Source organism: Manis javanica, chromosome 17, assembly GCF_040802235.1.
Source record: "Manis javanica isolate MJ-LG chromosome 17, MJ_LKY, whole genome shotgun sequence".
NCBI lineage: Eukaryota > Metazoa > Chordata > Mammalia > Pholidota > Manidae > Manis > Manis javanica.
Genome location: NC_133172.1, coordinates 39159682 through 39180249, shown reverse-complemented (window position 1 = coordinate 39180249; position 20568 = coordinate 39159682). Strand labels below are relative to the sequence as shown.

Genomic DNA, 20568 nt, shown 5'->3' with positions numbered 1-20568 from the left:
AGGGTGGGGGGCAGTGGGGAGAAGGCAGATGCCTCTGCATCTTAGCATGTGTGCTCATCAGGCAGAAAGCAAGTCTCACCCCGCGACTCACACAGGGACATTAGCCACGTGGTTGGGTGTGCCCTGGATCAGCATGTGATGGGCTTGGATGTGCTGTGTGGCCGTGGGTGGGAGGTGGTGTGTCTGTGTGCACATGCTTTTAGGGAGCATGTAAGTGGGTGGATGGGTAATGCTGTGCGCTTGTATTTGGCTTTGCCAGGGCCTACGTGCACCTCTGAGCACATGCGTGAGCAGGTGTCTGGGAGGCATGAGGACATACATACACAGCGCATGCATTTGTCCCCAGGCCCCACTTTATGTCCTAATGGCTTCTCCAGTGTGGATAGGAAGGGTTGGTGGGTGCAGAGTCCCATGCATGTCTGCCCTATGCCTGTGAGAGCCCACCTGCCCCTCAGTCACTGCCAGCCCTGGGTAGGGGACTCACGGGAGGCTGAAGTTGGTGGAAGAAGGTCATCTTCAGAGGCTCGGCCAGCCTGGTGACAGGTGTACCACCCAGACTCAAGCCCACCAGGCGATTGTTCAACACACTGCGGCCATCCTCCTGGCTGAACTGAGGGCCCTGTGGAGGGACATGGGGGGAGGCTAGGCTGTGGGAGGGGCTCTCCCAATTCAGCCCTGATGGGAGGGGGTGAGTTTCTGGAAGCCTCCAGGACCGGTAGCTCTTGCCTGGAGGGAAAAGCCTGCGACCAGGGAACCAGAGGCCCCAGGGGCCACGGGTGACCTTCCTCCTGCCACTCCCTGTAGTCTCCTGCTGCAGCTGGGCCAGGGCAGGCCCTGCACTCCAGGCTAACTGGTCACAAAACCACGCACCTGACAGCTCTCCATTGCTGGCCTGCAGAGCTTCTCTGCCCTCCTCACTGGAGAAGCACAGGGCCAGAAGAAAGACAGCCCAGACATGGGGGGCAGTGGGTGCCTATTCACAGTGGTTATCTACATGTGAGTGGGTACACACCTCTGGACACACACCTGGTACACACTGACAAGAGCACAGATACACTTGCTTGTGAGGACATGGTGCACACCAATTACATGTGCACCAGGAACATGAAAGGATGTGCATGTTTGTACATGCACAGGACACACATAAGGCATGAGCTCACTTTGGATACACTTACAAGTCACTGGACACAAGCCAAGGACACTGGTGTGTGGGGTCCAGACATCTGAGTGTATGTGACCAATGTGACTCTGCAGTGCACAGACTCTAGAGAAGGGACTGGGGTGACCGTGGGGTGCTTTAGAAACACTCTGCAGGGGCTTGTCTCCCTTCCAGTCCCATTAGCTCCTGCAGGGAAGAGTCCAGAGAGAACAAGCTGGGGCACAGGTCCCTGATAAAACATACCCTGCGCCTCTGAGCAGCTCTGAGTGCCATCAAGCCCCTCCTCACCTTGAAGAGGTTCCCATGACCAATGTCCAGGACCATTACGGCCAGCCGGATCACCGACTGGTTGCCCTGCAAGGTCTCAAAAAGGCTCCCGGGCAGCCGGACTCTGTCAGAGTGCTTGTCTTCATCCGCCGCCACCTGTCTGGGAATCTGCAACACGCCCAGCAATGCCCATCTTTACTGGAGGATTCCAGTCCCTGCATCAGGTCCCGCCACTCTCCATTTGGGAGGGGAAACAGCCACTGGGTGAAGGGGAAGCACCTGAGGACATCAGCTCTGAGAGGCAGGATGCCTGGGGGCACAGCCCACGCTCTGTTCTGCACAGGCTGAGAGCTCCAGGATAAGTCGTAACACTCACTGAGCCTCAGTTTACCCAATGTGGAGAGTGGAGCTAACAAGGTGCCTGTGTGTTGCCACCTGTCAGGCTGAAAGTGGGCTGTGAAGCTCAGTTTGCAAGTGTGAGGAATGGACGGTTGTGGTGCACTTTTGGCCAGGATGCTAACAGCCCCTGCGCTTACGTAGGGCATTATGGTGAAGGTGTCTGGCTTCTGACACAGGAATAAATGAAAATAATAAGGCCATTGGGAAGGGACACAGTGAGAGCAGAGACGAAGGATATGAGGCTTCACACTGAATGTGATACCAAGCCCCACCCAACAACAAATTTTGCAAAAGCAAACAATGATTAAAATAATAGGTTTCACTGATCACTGCAAAGCATATTTTGTTCATTCTCTGACCTCACTGGTCCCACCAAGTCCTGCCTCAAAGTACTCTGTGGGCACTGCAACGCGGGGAGCTAAGGGTCAGAGCTGAAGGCCCCAACTTTCTTCTGTCTTCTGACTCTTGTCAAAAAGACATGTGGGTGATTTCTGGGGTTAGTGCATACCCCACACAGAGGGCTCAGCTGCTTGGCTGACATAATAAAGGATTGAGAGAAGCCCTCCCCCTCTTCCATCTCCCTTCCCCAGACAGATCAGGAGCACTTCAATGGGAGCCAACTTGCCTGCTGCCTGACTTCGGCCCTCAGTTTCATTCCTTAAGGGAGGCTGCACCCCACTGTGCCAAGCATTCCCTGTGCATTATCTCATTTGCTATCCCCACCCCACAACCTTCACAGTGGGCAATCCCATCACCATCTTAGGGAGGGGAAAACCACAGCTCAGAAAAGTTGTGTGCCCAACATCATAAATAGCTGGTCAGGGGCAGAGTTAGAATTTGAATCCAGACCAGTGTAAATCCAGTCTGCCTGTTTAGTCCTTTGCAGTATGGTTAAGGGTGCCCTTACCGGTTTCAAAGGTATGCCCCGTGGGGAAGAGCTCGTGGGAGCTGCGGACTTTGAAGACACCTTAGAGCTCATTTTATAGATGAGGACTCCAGGGCCCTGAGAGAGGAAGGGATTTCCTGGAAGGCATCTCGTGAGGCAGTCAGAAGTCCAGGAGTAGAACCCAGGGCTCCTGACTGTCAATTCAGTGATCCTCCAAATGTCTCAATTTAGCACCCTGGGTAGTCTGTGACCAGGATCCACTCACCCAATTAGTTCACTGGCACCCATTAGCAAGGTGGCAGACACTGCCAAATGAGACATGAAAAGGATAAGGTTTGAGGGACACCAAGCATGGACCGTGACTCTCTCGGAGTTCTGAAAAATATGCCTGAGGAGATTAGGGCCAGAACCTGCCAACAGGGATGGGGGACTCTTCACCTGAGACGGGGTCAGAGAGAAGTGCAGATCTTCTGAGATGCTGGTGTTGATATTCTTGACAAAAGCCTTCACAAAAGACATATTCACGGTCTCTACCAGAGTCTTCTCCACCAGATAGGTCTCGTATTTCAGCCAGTATCTGCAAAGGGCCAGGGATCAGGCAAAAGGTAGTGTCTTGTAGGTTATTACTCACTCACCTGGTCCCCAGCCTAGCTGACAGGAGGAAAGATACCATGGGCAGCAATCATCATGCTCTTGGGGTGGAGGGGTGACGCAGAATATCAAAGGAAAGACCCTGGGATCACTGCAGGAAAAGAGAAATGGCATGGTGATGCCAGGGGTTCTTGTTCAGAGTCAAAAGAATGAACTTTGCAAACACTCATGCTAGGAGAGCAAGGCAGAGACTTTTATTTAGAGAGCAAGAGGCCAGAGCTTCCGGCTCATCCTGGCAGAGGACAAGAGAGTCCCAGGTGGTGCATTGTCTAGGGTATTTATGAACGGTTGAGAGACGAGGGGCTGGGGCTAGGAATGCAGACGTGCTAAGTGGTTCCAAAATGTTTATCTTTGAAGACACATTAAGTTTCTTATTAGTCTTTTGGGTTATTTACAAGAAATTTACTGCTCTGATTTCCTCCCAGGATAGCAGCTTCCTGGTCTGGGAAGCATATCAATCAAGACTGCCTGCTCTGCTCCCAAGGTGGGCTGAGTTATTGTCTGATTGTTAAAGAGTATGTTAAGAAACTTACTTTTTAACTAATTGTGTTTTTAAATGCAATTTTATCTTCAAGATGGAATCCTTCTTGTTTTTACTACATTGTTTTGGGCTTGCTTGCTAAATTGCCCAGGTTGCAAATCACTTGATTAGCGTTGGAGGAGGAAAAGCAGCATCTGGGCAAAGTCAAAAAAATAAGCTGGGTCCCCCCAGCAGGCCAAAGCAAATCCCACAGTGGATTATCTTGCTTTGTTTTTTCCGGAGGCCCTCACCCTACCCTAAAACCCACAGTCCCTGTCTCAGTGGGAGCAATCCAGGCTGGTTCTAAGGGATTCCAGCAAGTGGTCTTTCCAAGTACTTTATGTATTCATCTTTTCTGAGACAATATATATAACATAAAATGTACCATTTAAACCATTTTAAAGTGTATAATTCAGTGGCATTAAATACATTCACAATGTTGTGTAACCATCATCACTATCTAGTTCCAGAACATTTTCTTCACCCCAAAAGGAAACTCTGAACCTATGAAGCAACCACCCCCTTCCTTTTTCCCCAACCCATGGAAACCACTGCTCTATGAATTGCCTATTCTGAATAAATGGAATTATATGATATCTGGTCTTCTGTGCCTACGCTGTTTTACTTAGCATGTTTTCAAGTTTCATCTATTTTGTAGCCTGTATAAATATTTCATTATTTTTTATAGGTGAATAGTATGGATATGCCGCATCTTGTTCATACATTTATCCATTGATGGACAGTTGGGTTGTTCCCACCTTTGGGCTATGTAGTGAACAGGGCTGCTTTTATTATTGTGCCAGCTTTTGTTTGAAGACACATTTTCAGGTCCTTTGGATATACTCTTAGGTGTGGAGTTGCTGGATCATATGGTAATTCTATCTTTAACTTCTTGAGGAACTGTCAAACCGTTTTCTACAACTGCTACACCATTTACGTTTCTACCACCAATGTACAAGGCTTCCAATTTCTCCACATCCTTGCCTACAGTGAATATTTTTCATTTTGTTTTGTTTGAAATTCTAGCCATCCTAGTGGGTATGAAATGGCATTGTATGGTGGTTCTAATTTGCTTTTCCCTAATGAATAATGATGTTGAGCATCTTTTCATGTGCTTTTTGACCTTTCCGTATCTTATTTGGAGAAATTCTTCTGAGTATTTTAAATTGTAGGATGATACTTGTGTGGCATGAGTGCTAGCTCACATTTATTGTGTGCTAAGTGAGTATTGGGAATTAAGCCTTTGAAGGTGAGTTGCATGGGAACTGAGCTGGTATTGGAACCACACAGAACACATGTGTTCTCATTTATTTTACTACAGCCCCCTACCATCAACTAAAATGTTAGGGTAAGGCAGTCTTACCCACCCGCCCCCAATCCACATGCTCTCCATGGTTCTGAAACTTCTCCATGGCCAGAGTTCCTTTTTCTAAGCCTGGGTTGTAAGACATGCTGCATACCTTTCCTCAGCACTCTAAACAGATCTAAACAGATAAAGGGCTGAGGTAGCAATGGGAGAAAAGGGGAGCAAAAGCAGATACAGCCAGATCAAACCTCTAGGAAAGGAGTGGCTATGGAGGGCTTGCCAGGAAGACAAAAGAGATTTTTATTTTGACATCACTTTCCAACTCTCAGTTTTCCTTTTACCAAGGAAAAAGCACCAAAGAACTCACAGAAAAAAATGTTTCATAGTATAAAGAGTAAACCATGCAAATATGTACAGATGTGCTTGGGTGCAGCAGACAGTTAGAACACCATCCAGGCAGAAACAGTGAGACAAGATTATTTAGATCCATTGATTGAGCTACACCAATTGATTCTAGCTTTTATATACCTTTATTTAACTACATGCAGGAGTATTGTGATTTTCATTGGTAAAATCAAATAGTGAATTGTATTTAACAATATATATAGTTTGCCTCATGTACTTAAAAAATACCTTGGTTTCGCAAAACAGCCCAATTCACTTTCTTGAGGGAAGGTTTCCTGATCTGGTCCTTAGAGCACTTTTAAAAATTATTTTAGTGGTGAAATGTGACATATATTTAAAAAGCCTAAAGCATAGATGTAGAGGTGAATTTTTGATTACAAAGCTGACATCTTCTTTGTCTCCTATCAATATATATACTCAGCTATCTTCTGGTTCATGTTTGCATGATATACATTTTTTCACATTGTGCTTGTTTTTTCATTGTCAATGGTGTGAGATTCAAAAACCTATCGTTTGCCTTGGAAGGGATATTTTGATGTTCTCCAGACCTCTGAATGCCCAGAAAATTCACTGAGGTGGTGAACCCCTGGATCCTTGTGGGATGTCTTTCCCATCCTCTAGTTCACTATGTCTTCCTAAAGCCATACTTGCCACTTACGGCTCATCAGACTTAATCAGCATAATATGCTCAATATATTGGACCAGAGTGATGCTTTGTAGAATATAAAGATTAATAAGATCTCTGTGAACTAATTGTATGATGACAGAGGTTTAGGAGAACTGGCACAGCCCTGAGAAAACACTGTGGCAGTATACGATTGACCCTGCTAGGTAGAAGCAAATTGTTTCTGGTAGTCTATGAAAATTGGTATGGAGAAAAATGCATTAGCCTGGAACAGCCACATACCAATTGCCAGGGGCTGTGTTGATTTGTTCAAGTAAATATACTCATCTAGGATGGGAACTGCAGTTGGATTCATACCTGATTAAGTCTGTGATATTTCCCAGTCATTCTCCAAGATCCACCTGATTTATGCTGAGTTAAATGGAGCTGTGATAGGCATTACCTCCCTTGCTTTTTTTCAAGTCTTCCATGATGGTGTTAATCTCTGCATTTCCCCCAGGGATGTAGTTTGGTTTCTTGTTTACTATATTGGTAGGGAGATGACATTACAGGAGCTTCCATTTAACCCTCAATGGAAAGCCCTCCCAGAGGCAATGCAATGGAGAAAGCAGTCTTTTCAATAAAAGGTGCTGAAACAATGAGATATGTAGTGCAAATATAATAATAATAATAATAATAATATAAATTAGACATTTACCTCACACTGTGCATAAAAAATGAACTCCAAATGCATAACCTAATTGTAAGCTAAAATCACGCATTTGTAGAAGAAAACTTAGGGGAAAGTCTTTGAAACCTTGGGCTAGATGAACATTTCTTTGATATATCAAACACACACACACACACACACTTAAATTGTTGGGCCTGTCAAAATTAAATGATTTTGATATTCAAAAGACAAGACATACACTGAGGGGATATATTTGCAAATTATACATCTGATGAAGGACTTGAATCCAGAATTTTAAAAGGATTCTTAAAACTCAGTAATAAGACAAACAACTCAATTTAAAAAAAGAGGGAAAGATTTGAATAGTCATTTCACCAAAGAAAATACACAAATTGCTAATAAGCAAATGAAAAGATGCTCAACATCATTAGTCATTTATAAACTGCAAATTAAAACTACAGGGAGACACCACTCCCACACACTGGAATGGCTATAACCAAAAAGACTAACAATACTGCATGGAAGTATTGAAACTGTAGCTGGTTTACACACTGCTGATGGAAAAGCAAATGATACAGCAACTTTAACAAATAGTTTGGCAGTTTAATATAAAGCTGAAAATATACCTATCATATATTCTAGCAATTCCATTCATAAGTATTTCCCCAAAAGAAATGAAAACCTATGTCTACAAAGGCTTGAATTCAAATGTTCATGACAGCATTGTACATAATAACCCCAAACTGGAAACAATCCAAATGTTCATCAACTGGTGAATGAATAAACAAAATGTATGGAATATTACTCAACAATGAATACATTGATACATATTGATACATAATAAAATATGAATGTAACTCAGAAACATTGTAAGTGAAGGAAGCCAGACACAAAAGTCTTCATAGTGAATTGTTCCCTTATGTAAAATGCCCAGAAAAGTTAAATCTACGGGGTAGAAAGCAGATTAGGGATTGACTGTGGCTGAATATGGGAGCAGGAGTTGTTTGCAAATAGGCACTAGGGTACTTTTGGGGGTGATGGAAGTGTTCTAAAATTATTAGAATAATGTTTCCACACATGGCATAAATATACCACAAATTATTGAACTGTACTCTAACAATGAATAGACTGGATGGTATATAAGTTAAAATAAATAAATCCACCAAAATTAATAAAAAGAAAGAAGATGCCACCATACACTTTCCAGAGTGGCTTAAATTAAAAGGCTGATACCAAATATCACAAGGATGTGGGGTAACTAGAATTCTTACACATTGCTGGTGGGAGTGTAAATTGATACAGCCACCACAGAAAACTATGGCGGTGCTTATTACAATTTATCATATGCCAACCTTTGATAGCAATTCCACTTCTAGGTATTTATCCTAGAGAAATGAATGTATATGTCTACAATAAGACATTTACAAAAAAGTTTGTGGCAGCTTTATTCATAATAGCCTTTATTCTGAACTATGTCTATGTCTGCCCCCAGAGTCACATGTTGAAATTCTAAGCACCTAGTGTGATACTATCAGGAGGTGGGGCCTTTGAGAGGGGATTAGGTCTTGAGGGTGGAGCCATCATGAGTGGGATTAGTGTTGTATAAAAGAGACCCCATAGAGCTCCCCAGTCCTTTCTGCCATGTGAGAAATCTGCAGTCTGCAACCCAGAAGAGGGTCCTCACCAGAACCCAACCCTATCTTGGACTTCCAGACTAAAGAACTGGGAGAAAGAAATCCCCGTGTTTGTAGGTCACCCAGTCTTTGGTATTTTTGTTATAGCAGCCTGAAGTGACTAAGACAGCCCCAAACCAGAAATAACTGAAAGGCCCATCAACAGTAGAAGAGCTGATACACAGCGGCACATTGATACTGCGGAATACTATAGAGCATTAATGAGAGCATTAATCTACAGGGTAGAAAGCAGATTAGGGATTGATGCAAAACATCCCAGACGAATCTCTTGCAAAACATGCAAAAACAGCCCAGATGAATCTCTTGGCATAATGATGTGAGAAAGGAGCCAGACACAAAAGAGTACTGTATGATTCTATTTCTATATAGTTTGAAAACAAGTAAAACTAACATTTGGTCATAGAAGTTAGAATAAGGTTACCATGATGGGGTGTTATTGACTGAGAGGGTGCATGAGGGACCCTACTGTGAGGCTAGAAAAGTTTTATAGCTTGATGTGGATGATGGTTAAAGGATGCATATATTAATATGTAAAAATTTATTGAGTTGTAGGGTTAACATTTGTGCATTTTGTTGTTACATACATATTATACCTCAAAATGGCTTTTCTTAGAAAAAAAAGTTAGGGCTTTGGACTTCTGCTTCTGCGTAGGGTGGAGCTGTCAGTGATAGATGAATGCTGTCACAGAGTACAAATAGAAAAGATATGATACAAAAATAATTTGTTTAAAGGCATCAAAGAATCGACTGCCTAAGCCCAGCCTGTGTTACTATATACCTTCCCCACTGTCTTCCAGACCTAGGTTTGTGTTGGGCTTTGCTGTTTACCTGCTCTGTAACTCTGGACAAGTTATCTAACCTTTTGGAGCCTTAGTTTTCTTATCTGTATGTAAAACGGGTTGACAGCAGGTCCTACCTAAGAGGGTTGTGAAGATAAAGGAAACAACATAGTTAAGTGATAGGATTGGGAAGACACCCCACATCTTCTGATCCCAGAGCCCTGATTTTTCCAAAGCACTTATCCCACCATAAGGCAGCACAACAAGGAGCCTCCTGAACAGCCTCTTGGAGCTGCTTCAGAGAGGGATGGGAGCATTTTCAGGCCACTGAAATTAATACGGTTCAGTCAAATTAATGTCCTAATCCTAAGCCTGAGAACAAGCTTTTCATTTATTTTTTTTCAGCAAATATGCACCTAGTGCCAACTATGAGCCTGTCCTGAGTACCCTAGAAGAGTTATGGGCAAAGGAGAGAAGGAAAGGAGAGGATGGGAGAGAGGCAAAGATATTTTGGGAGATGACTCTTGGAGATGTATTATAAACCTTTTCCTCTCTCTCAATCCAATATCTCTTGGTCTCATGGTCTTACTGAGTCTGTATCATACAATGTCTCCAATCTATCCCTCCTTCCTAGGGGCACAGTGCCAACTGGTGGTGGGAGTGCAGGTGGCTCAGTCCTCATTCGTACCCAGACCACTGCAGTTATGTCCTGGTCACGTCACCATCCTTGTATCCTTCCCTGAAACCTGAGCAATCTTCCTAAAATACAAAGTTGACAATGCTCTATTTAAAATATATCACAGCCATGTCCCCTCCTGCTTTGGTGTAGCTCACACTTGGTCTCTGCTTATATTTCCAGGCTATCCCCCACCCACCCTACCTCCCCATTGTTACCTCCATCCCCAACATTTTATTATTTCACAGTTCAAAGCACTGAAGCTCTCTCCCAAACTCTTTGAAGTTCTGCTGCCTGTATCCCCTAACACTGCTTGGGTTCAACTAGAAAACTCCTATGTAGCCTTCAAAACATTTTCATGGGTTGTGTTCCCAGTGAAGCTTTGGCAGACGTCCCTCCTTTGAGCTAACCTGGCACCTTGTCCACTCTTCTGTATGATCACACTCTAGAGTCATCAGCATTTGGACCCACGTCTGTCCCTCCGCAATGGCCGGGACAGGGATTGATTCATCTCTGCATGCCCTGGATCAGAAGGGTCTCGGGAGGTGGGAAGGGGGGATGTGGGCATCCAACAGCAAGGTGGGAGGGTGAGATGAGAACAGCATTTTCTGGAACCATGGGGGCTGACAGCTCTGTCCCTTCCTAACAGCCTCCCTTCCACCCCACAGGAGCCCCAGATTCTTGCTCCAGCTCAGAGGGCCCCCTTACCGCTGCAGGTTTCCCAGATCACAGGGTTCACTCTCCCGCTGCCCACACTTTGCGAAGCACTGAGCAGTGTTCTCAAGGTAGAAGGGTTCATACTGGTCCTTATTGATGAGCCCCAGGCAGACGTTTCTTGGCTGCTCAAGACTGGTCTTAGATTCTTCCTCACCTAGGGGAGGATGCAGAAAGTGTGAATAAGCTGGATGGGAAGGGCAGCCACGGCAAGGGGTAAGTGAGGAGCTCAGGCTCCAGAGTTGGTGGTGTGGGCTGGAATCCCCCCTCCATCCATCACACTGAGTGCACTTGAGCTGGGTTCATAAGCTCTCTGGGCTTGGTTTCCAAAGTGAAAGGAGATACTACCTCCTACTTCACAGGGCCAGCAGGATGCTTTGGGGAAAGTGGATACAAAGGGCAGAGCACATGGCTCTGTAGATGAAAGGTTTCATATGTTAGTCCTAGTATCCTTTACTACCTCCTCCAGGGAGTCTGCCTGGCTTTGCTTCACATCATACTTTCCAAAGCCCTTGCAACTGTGCTCTCATGGTATCACTCTTGGATGTATTCTATCTTGGTTTGCCTCTCATTCTCCCACATTCTCTTTGCAACCTTATAGATACCTTCAGGGGTGGGGATAGAATACAGCAAAATGAGGGCTCTGGAGTATGGTGACTTAAGCAAGGTCTCCAGCCAGTTGGAAAGGCGATTCAAGGACTAGAGATCAGCTTTCATAACTTCTAGTTCAGTTCCCTTTCACCTGATACAAAAGATGGTGTGGAAGCTTAGGGTCATTTATAGCTGTGTGACCTCAGGTGAGTTACTTGAATTCTCTGAGTCTCAATTTTCTCATCAGTCAATTGGAGTTAATAATACCTTTCTTGTGAGTTTTGGGAAAGATTAGAGCTCATATGCATAAAGGACATAGCTCACTGTAGGTATTCAAAGAGCCAGCATTATTTATTCCGAGGGGTGAGAATTTCATTGTAAAAGGGACTGTTTGTGTATTTATGTATTCATGCTGGATGTATGTATATCTACATATACCTCTCTCTCAACAAAAGTAATATATGCACAGAGTAAAAAAAATAAGCCATACACAAGGACAAAAAATGAAAAGTGAAAGTCCCTGTAGCTTGCAGGTCACACTCCAGAGCTCATCACCTGTAATAGTTTATTTCACAACCTGTGGGGAGTTTTCTATGCATATGCAAGTGTTTTTATGTCAGTCTTTTTAAAATTTACGTGAATGGGATCACTTAGCAATACATCTTGAGGGTCTTTCCACAGCACACGTTGACCCATCTCATTCTTTATATATTTGCATACTAGTCGTTGTATGGATTTGTTAATGCTTTTTCATGGGTCTCCTGTTTGTTGGTATTTAGGTCTGTTTTTTGTTTTTTGTTTTTTTCCCTATTTTGAACAATGCTGCTAACATTTTTGTCAGCATCTGCTAAGAGTTCATAGAAAACATTCCTATCATTGGAATTTTGGGGTCTAAGCTTCTAGAAATTTCTAGGTATCATCAAATTTCCTTCTAAAAGGGATGCCCTTACTTATTCTCATCAAAAGTAGACAAGAATGACTTTTTACCCACATGCTCATAATCTTAGACTTTACAAAACTTTCAAATCCTTGCCAATCTGAGGGGTGAAGTTGAATTTTGTTTTAATTTAAGAAAGAGTTTGTGCAGCTATTTACATGTCTTTTTCAGTGAAAGACATTCACTTTTCATTTTTTTATACCCTTCTCCAGTGTCTGAATTTTTAAAAAGTCATGTACAATATCACTTCCACAGAGAAACTAGTTAATTTTTAAGACAAAAATAAAGTTCATGGTAAAGATAATTGCAATCCTGATAGGATTAAAGATGGTGGCATGAGAGGTGAGACAGAGGATTCCTCCTAAAACCACATATAATACAAAAATATAATTAATACAACTAATTCTGAAAGAGCAACAGGAAAGAGGATTGTGCCAGACTGCATACACCTGGAGAAAAGAGCAGACCTCACGGAACAGGGTAACATACCAAAGCTGTGGTCCAGCAGGACCCAAGCCCTTCCCACACCCCAGCTCACAGGTGGGAGGAAGAGAAATGGAGTGGGGAGGGAGTGGAGGCCTGGGACTGCTGCATACCTAACTCCGGAGATCTGCTCTGGGAGCACAAACCTACATTTCATGGTGCTTGCATGGTACTCTTGTGATTAGGGGGTTGGAAAGCTAAGAGAGGCAGAATTCCTGGAGAGACTGAGAATCCAGATACTTGTGGAAAGCAGGAATCCATATCCAGCTGCTCTGGGACAAAAGAAAGGCAGGAAGTCTGAGAGACTTCCTAACAAGGAAGCCCCTAGCAAGAGGGCTACTAAAGAGGCAAGGATTGCACAGAGCTTACTGCTCAGGAGAAAGGACAGGTAGACAAAATTGTCCAGGTGCACTCTGCCCAGCAGGTTGGGAGCTTTCACGACCTTCAGGTGCTCCAGCTCTCTGGCTGGCTACACAACTCCAAGGACCCCCTCTGTGATACACAGCCTACTGTGTCTTTCTCCCAGCCAGCCCCACCTGGCTTGCAAACCAGCAAAATCTACCCTGGCATTAGGCCAGCCAAAGGGAAGATCTGTCCAGAGCAACTACAAATGCAAAGCATAGAGGCTTATACCTGTGTGCTCAGCCCACTGGTTCAGGCAATGGAGTCAGGCATAGCAGCCAAGAAGCAGGAAACAGTTCTTTCCTCCCTCCAGGCACCAATACCACTGACCTGTGACGCCCGACACTGCTTCAGGGGCTGAGCAGCTCCAGAAAGTAGAGCTTCTGGACACTAAAGGGGGCCCTACACAAATATGAAATGCCAAAGAAACCTGGTTCAAAGTTAAATTATTAATACAACTCCTGAGAAAGATTTAAATGACATTGACCTCATGAATCTTCCTGAAAAATAGTTTAAAAAATCATTAACATGCTCATGGAGGTACAGAAAGATATTCAAGAACTCAGGAATGAATTCCTGTCAGAGATCCAATCTCTGAAGAGCACAATGGAGGGTATTAAAAGCAGGTTGGATACAGTGGAGATGATAAATGAAATAGAAACTAGAGAAAAGGAATACAAAGAAGCTGAGGCACAGAGAGAAAAAAGGATCTCTAAGAATGAAAGAATATTGAGAGAACTGTGTGACCAATCCAAATGGAACAATATTTGCATTATTGGGGTACCAGAAGAAGAAGAGAGAGAAAAAGGGATAGAAAGTGCTTTAAGGAGGTAATTGCTGAAAAATTCCCCAGTTTGGGGAAGGAGATAGTCTCTCAGGCCATGGAGGTGCACAGATCTTCCAACACAAGGGACCCAAGGAAGACAACACCAAGACATATGGTAATTAAAATGGCAAAGATCAAAGATAAGGACAGACTATTAAAAGCAGCCAAAGAGAGAAATAAGATCACACACAAAGGAAAGCCCATCAGGCTATCATCAGACTTCTCAGCAGAAACCTTACAGGCCAGAAGGGAGTGGCATGATGTATTTAATGCAATGAAGCAGAAGGGCCTCGAACCAAGATTACTTTATCCAGCAAGATTATCATTTAAATTTGAAGGAGAGATTAAACAGTTTCCAGATAAGCAAAAGCTGAGAGAATTTACCTCCCACAAACTATCTATACAGTGTATTTCAGAGGGACTGCTATAGATGGAACTGTTCCTAAGGTTTAATGGCTGTCACCAGAGGTAATAAAACCACAGTAAGGAAAGTAGAACAGCTAATTACTAAGCAAATGCAAAATTAAATTCACTATCCCCAAAGTCAGTCAAGGGATAGACAAAGAGTACAGAATATGATACCTAATATACAAAGAATGGAGGAGGAAGAAAAAGGAGGAGAAAAAAAAGAACCTTTAGATTGTGTTTGTAACAGCATATTAAGCAAGTTAAGTTAGACTCTTAGATAGTAAAGTTAACCTTGAACCTTTGGTAACCATGAATCTAAAGCCCGCAATGGCAATAAGTACATACCTATCAATAATTATCCTAAATGTAAATGGACTGAATGCACCAATCAAAAGACATAAAGTCATGAATAGATAAAAATACAAGACCCATCTATATGCTGCCTACAAGAGACTCACTTTAAACCCAAAGACAGACACAGACTAAAAGTGAAGGGATGGAAAAAGATATTTCATACAACTGATAGGGAGAAAAAAGCAGGAGTTGCAGTTCTTATATAAAACAAAATAGACTTCAAAACAAATAAAGTCACAAGAGACAAAGAAGGATATTACATAATGATAAAAGGGTCAATCCAACAAGAAGATAAAACTGTTTTGAATATCTATGCACCCAACACAGGAGCACCTACATATGTGAACAAATGCTAACAGAATTAAAAGGGAAAATAGAATGCAATGCATTCACTCCAGGAGACTTCAACACTGCACTCACTCTGAAGAACAGATAGATCAACCAGACCGAAAATAAGTAAGGACACAGAGTACTGAGCAACACATCAGAACAGATGCACCTAACAGACATCTACAGAACTCTACACTGAAAAGCAGCAGAATACACATTCTTCTCAAATGCACATGGAACATTTTCAAGAATAGATCATATACTAGGCCACAAAAAGAGCCTCAGTAAATTCAAAAAGATTGACATTGTACCAACCAGTTTCTCAGACCACAAAGGCATGAAACTAGAAATAAATTACGCAAAGAAAATGAAAAATCCCACAAACACATGGAGCCTTCACAACATGCTCCTAAATAACCAATGGATCAATGACCAAAGAAAAACAGAGATCAAGCAATATATGGAGACAAATGACAACAATAATTCAACACTGCAAAATCTGTGAGATGCAGCGAAGGCTGGGCTAAGAGGAAAGTATATTGCAATACAGGTCTACCTCAGGAAAGAAGAACAATCCCATATGAGCAGTCTAAATGCACAATTAGGGAAACTAGAAAAAGAAGAACAAATGAGGCTCAAAGTCAGTAGAAGGAGGGACATAATAAAGATTAGAGCAGAAATAAATAAAATCAAGAAGAATAAAACAATAGAAAGAATCAGTGAAAGCAAGAGCTGGTTCTTTGAGAAAATAAACAAAATAGATAAACCCCTTGCCAGACTTATCAAGAAAAAAAGAGTCTACTCACATCAACAGAATCAGAAATGAGAAAGGAAAAATCACTACAGACACCACAGAAATACAAAGAATTATTAGAGAATACTATGAAAAGTTATATGCTAACAAACTGGATAATCTAGAAGAAATGGACAACTTTCTAGAAAAATACAACCTTTCAAGGCTAACCAAGGAAGAAACAGAAAGTCTGAACAGACCAATTACCAGCAACAAAATCGAACTGGTAATCAAAAACCCACCTAAGAACAAAACCCCTATACCAGATGGCTTCACCACTGAATTTTATCAAACATTTAGTGAAGACCTAATACCCATCCTCCTTAAAGTTTTCCAAAGAGTAGAAGAAGAGGGAATACTTCCAAACTCATTTTATGAGGCCAGCATCACTCTAATACCAAAACCAGGCAAAGACACCACAAAAAAAGAAAATTACAGACCAATATCCCTGATGAACATAGATGCAAAAATACTCAACAAAATATTAGCAAACCAAATTCAAAAATACATCAAAAAGATCACCCATCATGAGCAAGCAGGATTTATTCCAGGGATGCAAGGATGGTACAACATTTGAAAATCCATCAACATCATCCACCACATTGACAAAAAGAAAGACAAAAACCACATGATCATCTCCATAGATGCTGAAAAAGCACTTGACAAAATTCAACATGCATTCATGATAAAAACTCTCAACAAAATGGGTATAGAGGGCAAGTACCTCAACATAATAAAGGCCATATATGACAAACCCACAGCCAACATCATACTTAACAGCGAGAAGCTGAACGCTTTTCCCTTAAAATTGGGAACAAGACAAGGATGCCCACTCTCCCCACTTCTATTCAACATAGTATTGGAGATCCTAGCCACAGCAATCAGACAACACAAAGAAATAACTGGCATCCAGATTGGCAAGGAAGAAGTTAAACTGTCCCTGTTTGCAGATGGCATGATATTGTACATTAAAAAACCCTAAAGAATCTACTCAAAAACTACTAGATCTAATATCTGAATTCAGCAAAGTTGTAGGATACAAAATTAATATGCAGAAACCTGTGCCATTCCTATACACTAACAATAAACTGCAGAGAGAGAAATCAGGAAAACAATTCCATTCACAGTTGCATCAAAAAGAATAAAATATCTAGGAATAAACCTAACCAAGGAAGTGAAAGACCTATACCCTGAAAACTACAAGACACTCTTAAGTGAAATTAAAGAAGATACCAATAAATGGAAACACATCCCATGCTCATGGATAGGAAGAATTAATATTGTCAAAATGGCCATCCTGCCTAAAGCAATCTACAGATTCAATGCAATTCCTATCAAAATACCAACAGCATACTTCAACAAACTAGAGAAAATCATTCTAAAATTCATATGGAACCACAAAAGACCCTGAATAGCCAAAGCGATCTTGAGAAGGAAGAATAAAGCTGGGGGTGATTATGCTCCCCAACTTCAAGCTCTACTACAAAGCCACAGTAATCAAGACAATTTGGTACTGGCACAAGAACAGACCCATAGGCCAATGAAACAGACTAGAGAGCCCTGATATAAACCCAAGCATATATGGTCAATTAATATATGATAAAGTAGCCATAGACATACAATGGGAAATGACAGTCTCTTCAACAGCTGGTGTTGGCAAAACTGGACAGCTACATGCAAGAGAATGAAACTGGATTATTGTTTAACCCCATACACAAAAGTAAACTTGAAATGGATCAAAGACTTGAATGTAAGTCATGAAACCATAAAACTCTTAGAAGACAACATAGACAAACATCTCCTGAATATAAGCATGAGCAACTTCTTCCTGAATGCATCTCCTTGAGCAAGGGAAACAAAAGCAAAAATGAACTCATGGGACTACATCAAACTAACAAGTTTCTGTACGGCAAAGGACACCATCAACAGAACAAAAAGGCATCCTACAGGATGGGAGAATATATTTGTAAATGACATATCCAACAAGGGGTTAACATCCAAAATATATAAAGAACTCACACGCCTCAACGCCCAAAAAGCAAATAACCCAATTAACAAATGGGCAGAGGATATGAAGAGACAGTTCTCCAAAGAAGAAATTCAGATGGCCAACAGACACATGAAAAGATGCTCCACATCACTAATCATCAGGGAAATGCAAATTAAAACCACAATGAGATATCACCTCACACCAGTAAGGGATGGCCAGCATAGAAAAGACTAAGAACAACAAATGCTGGCAAGGATGCAGAGAAAGGGGAACCCTCCTACACTGCTGGTGGAAATGTAAGCTAGTTCAAGCATTGGGGAAAGCAATATGGAGGTTCCTCAAAAAACTCAAATAGAAATACCATTTGACTCGGGAATGCCACACCTTGGAATTACCCAAAGAATACAACTTCTCAGATTCAAAAAGACATATGTGCCCCTATTTTTATCGCAGTACTTTTTACAATAGCCAAGATATGGAAGTAACCTAAGTGTCCATCAGTAGATGAATGGATAAAGAAGAGGTGGTACATATACACAATGGAGTACTCCTAATATCAGAAAGAAACAAATCCTACCATTTACAACAACATGGATGGAGCTGGAGGACATTATGCTCAGTGAAATAAGCCAGGTGGAGAAACACAAGTTTCAAATGATTCCCCTCATTTGTGGAGTAGAACAATGAAGCAAAACTGAAGGTACAAAATAGCGGCAGACTCAGAGACTCCAAAAAGGAACTAGTGGTTACCAAAGGGGAGGGGTGTGGGGGGGCAGGTGGGGAGGGAGGGAGAAGGGGATTGAGGGGTATTATATTTAGTAAACACGGTGTGGAGGATCATGGGGAAAACAGTGTGGCACAGAGAAGGCACATAGTGCATCTGTGGCATCTTGCTGCACTGATGGACAGTGACTGCATTGGGTTATGGGTGGGGACTTGATAATATGGGTAAATGTAGTAACCAGGTCGTTTTTTCATGTGAAACCTTCATATGAGTGTGTATCAATAATACCTTAATAATAAAAAAAAGACAATGGCAATCCATAGTAAGGGTAAATGTAGGATTAAAAATAGAGCATTTTAGACTGGATTTTATAATAATTGGATCTATAGCAACACTGTTTTAAACAACTTATAAAGAAACTTTAATTTTCTGTTAGATTGCAAAGATATTCATGGTATGTTGTTTAATGGGAAAAAGCAAATGACAGACGAATGTTTATATGATATGATCCATGTTTGCTTTTTAATTAAAGGAGAGAGAGAGAGAAGAGGGAAGAAGAGAGGAGAGGGAGAGAGAGGGGAGTGGCTTGCTGGGGAGAGGAAGAAATTGCCAGCTCCAGGGCAAGTGCCATTCCTACGTAATCCTAGTCTATTCTACCTCCCAGCGGCCACAAATGGGTGCTGGATGAGGGTGCACCCTGGTGGGTGTTAGCAGAGCTTCCCTCCCGTCCTGTTGTGAAATTTCAGTGCAGTCATGTATGTGAAGCTCTTGGCAAGCGCCTGGTCAGAGATGATTAAATACCTTTCTTGTGCTTCTTTTTTGAAGACACTGAAAGCACTCAGCCCACCCAGGGAGAGCCTGAACCAGGCCTGTGTGCGGGATGGTGCCGTTACCTCTCACAAGACCTTTCCTACACTTCTCCATTCCGCTGTGCCCCAGAGGCTGGCCTCCCAGGACCACCTCAGTGTAGGTGCAGATGGGAACCTGGGCAGAAGTCAGAGGCCGGAGGAAGCAGGACGGCATTTGCCCCTCCCTATCGCTCACTACCAGTGGACTGCTTTTCTCTGCCACATCCACAGCCTCAGCCTCTTTTCCCTGGTGCCAGACCTGGTGTGTAAACACCTTTCTTGGCCCCCTTCCCTTGCCCACACCTTTATAAGGTGTCCCTTTATCAAAGAGTGTGTCTGTCTTCTGCTGGGTCCCCAACACACACTGGGCCCCTTTGAAGCTCTCCTGTCCTTTCACTGGACTGTGGGGAGCCCCTTGAGGGCAGGGACCACGTAGTAGACCAGCACAGAGCCTGGCACTGCACAGAGGGCATCATCTGTGCTTCCTGAACGTATGAATGAGCAAATGGATGAATGGAGACTAACCCATAAAAGTTTACAATGGAAGGAGTCTTACCTCTGGATAAACCCCGCACTATTCAAACGGCTGACTCTTTGCCAGAACCGGAGCACCCATGTCACTATAGGGGATAAACTCAATTGCTCAGGGAAGCCTTGAAGTTTGACCTAAAAAGCATAATTACGGCTTTTCTGAAGGGCCCAGGGTCTTTATCATGCCCACTGAGATGCATGATAGCCACGGTTGGTTATTGAGTTAATTAATCTATGGAGTAGCGTCTGCACCAAGCCCTCCCTGAGCCACCAGGAGGATAGCACTGCCATTTTTCCACTGTTTTTTGAGCCAGAGACTGAACTTTGCATTTTATTTAATCTCAGCTTTTCAAGAGAAGAGGGCTCTTTGAAGCCCAAAGACATTGATCTATGTGCCCAAAGGCACATGATTCCATGCTGGACAGACACACAGGGGACTGGCACATAGGCCACTCACTGAATCAAGAGCAAAACAAGAGGAGTGTGCAAGGTCCTGAGATGGGAGCCCCAAGGAGGGAGCGCCTTCCTCTGCCCAAGGGGCCACTGCAGGCATCACAGAGGGGCCAAGAAGTGTAAATAAGAGCTGGCCAGGTGGTGGGG

The 20568-nt window shown here is 42.9% G+C and overlaps 1 protein-coding gene across 6 annotated transcripts in view; it reads right to left on the bottom strand.

The window, feature by feature from the left end:
• The window catches only part of ADGRG3 (adhesion G protein-coupled receptor G3), a 31577-nt gene that overhangs the window by 7486 nt on the left and 3523 nt on the right, over positions 1 to 20568 (bottom strand). For 2 of the 6 annotated variants that reach the window (XM_073226189.1, XM_017675662.3), the window contains exons 2-5: positions 10746 to 10908; positions 3150 to 3288; positions 1448 to 1594; positions 485 to 619 (exon numbers count right to left, since the gene is read on the bottom strand). In XM_073226189.1, the coding sequence (XP_073082290.1) occupies positions 485 to 619; positions 1448 to 1594; positions 3150 to 3288; positions 10746 to 10908 (584 nt within the window). The other 4 variants (XM_073226192.1, XM_073226191.1, XM_073226190.1 and 1 more) reach the window with 4 other exon arrangements.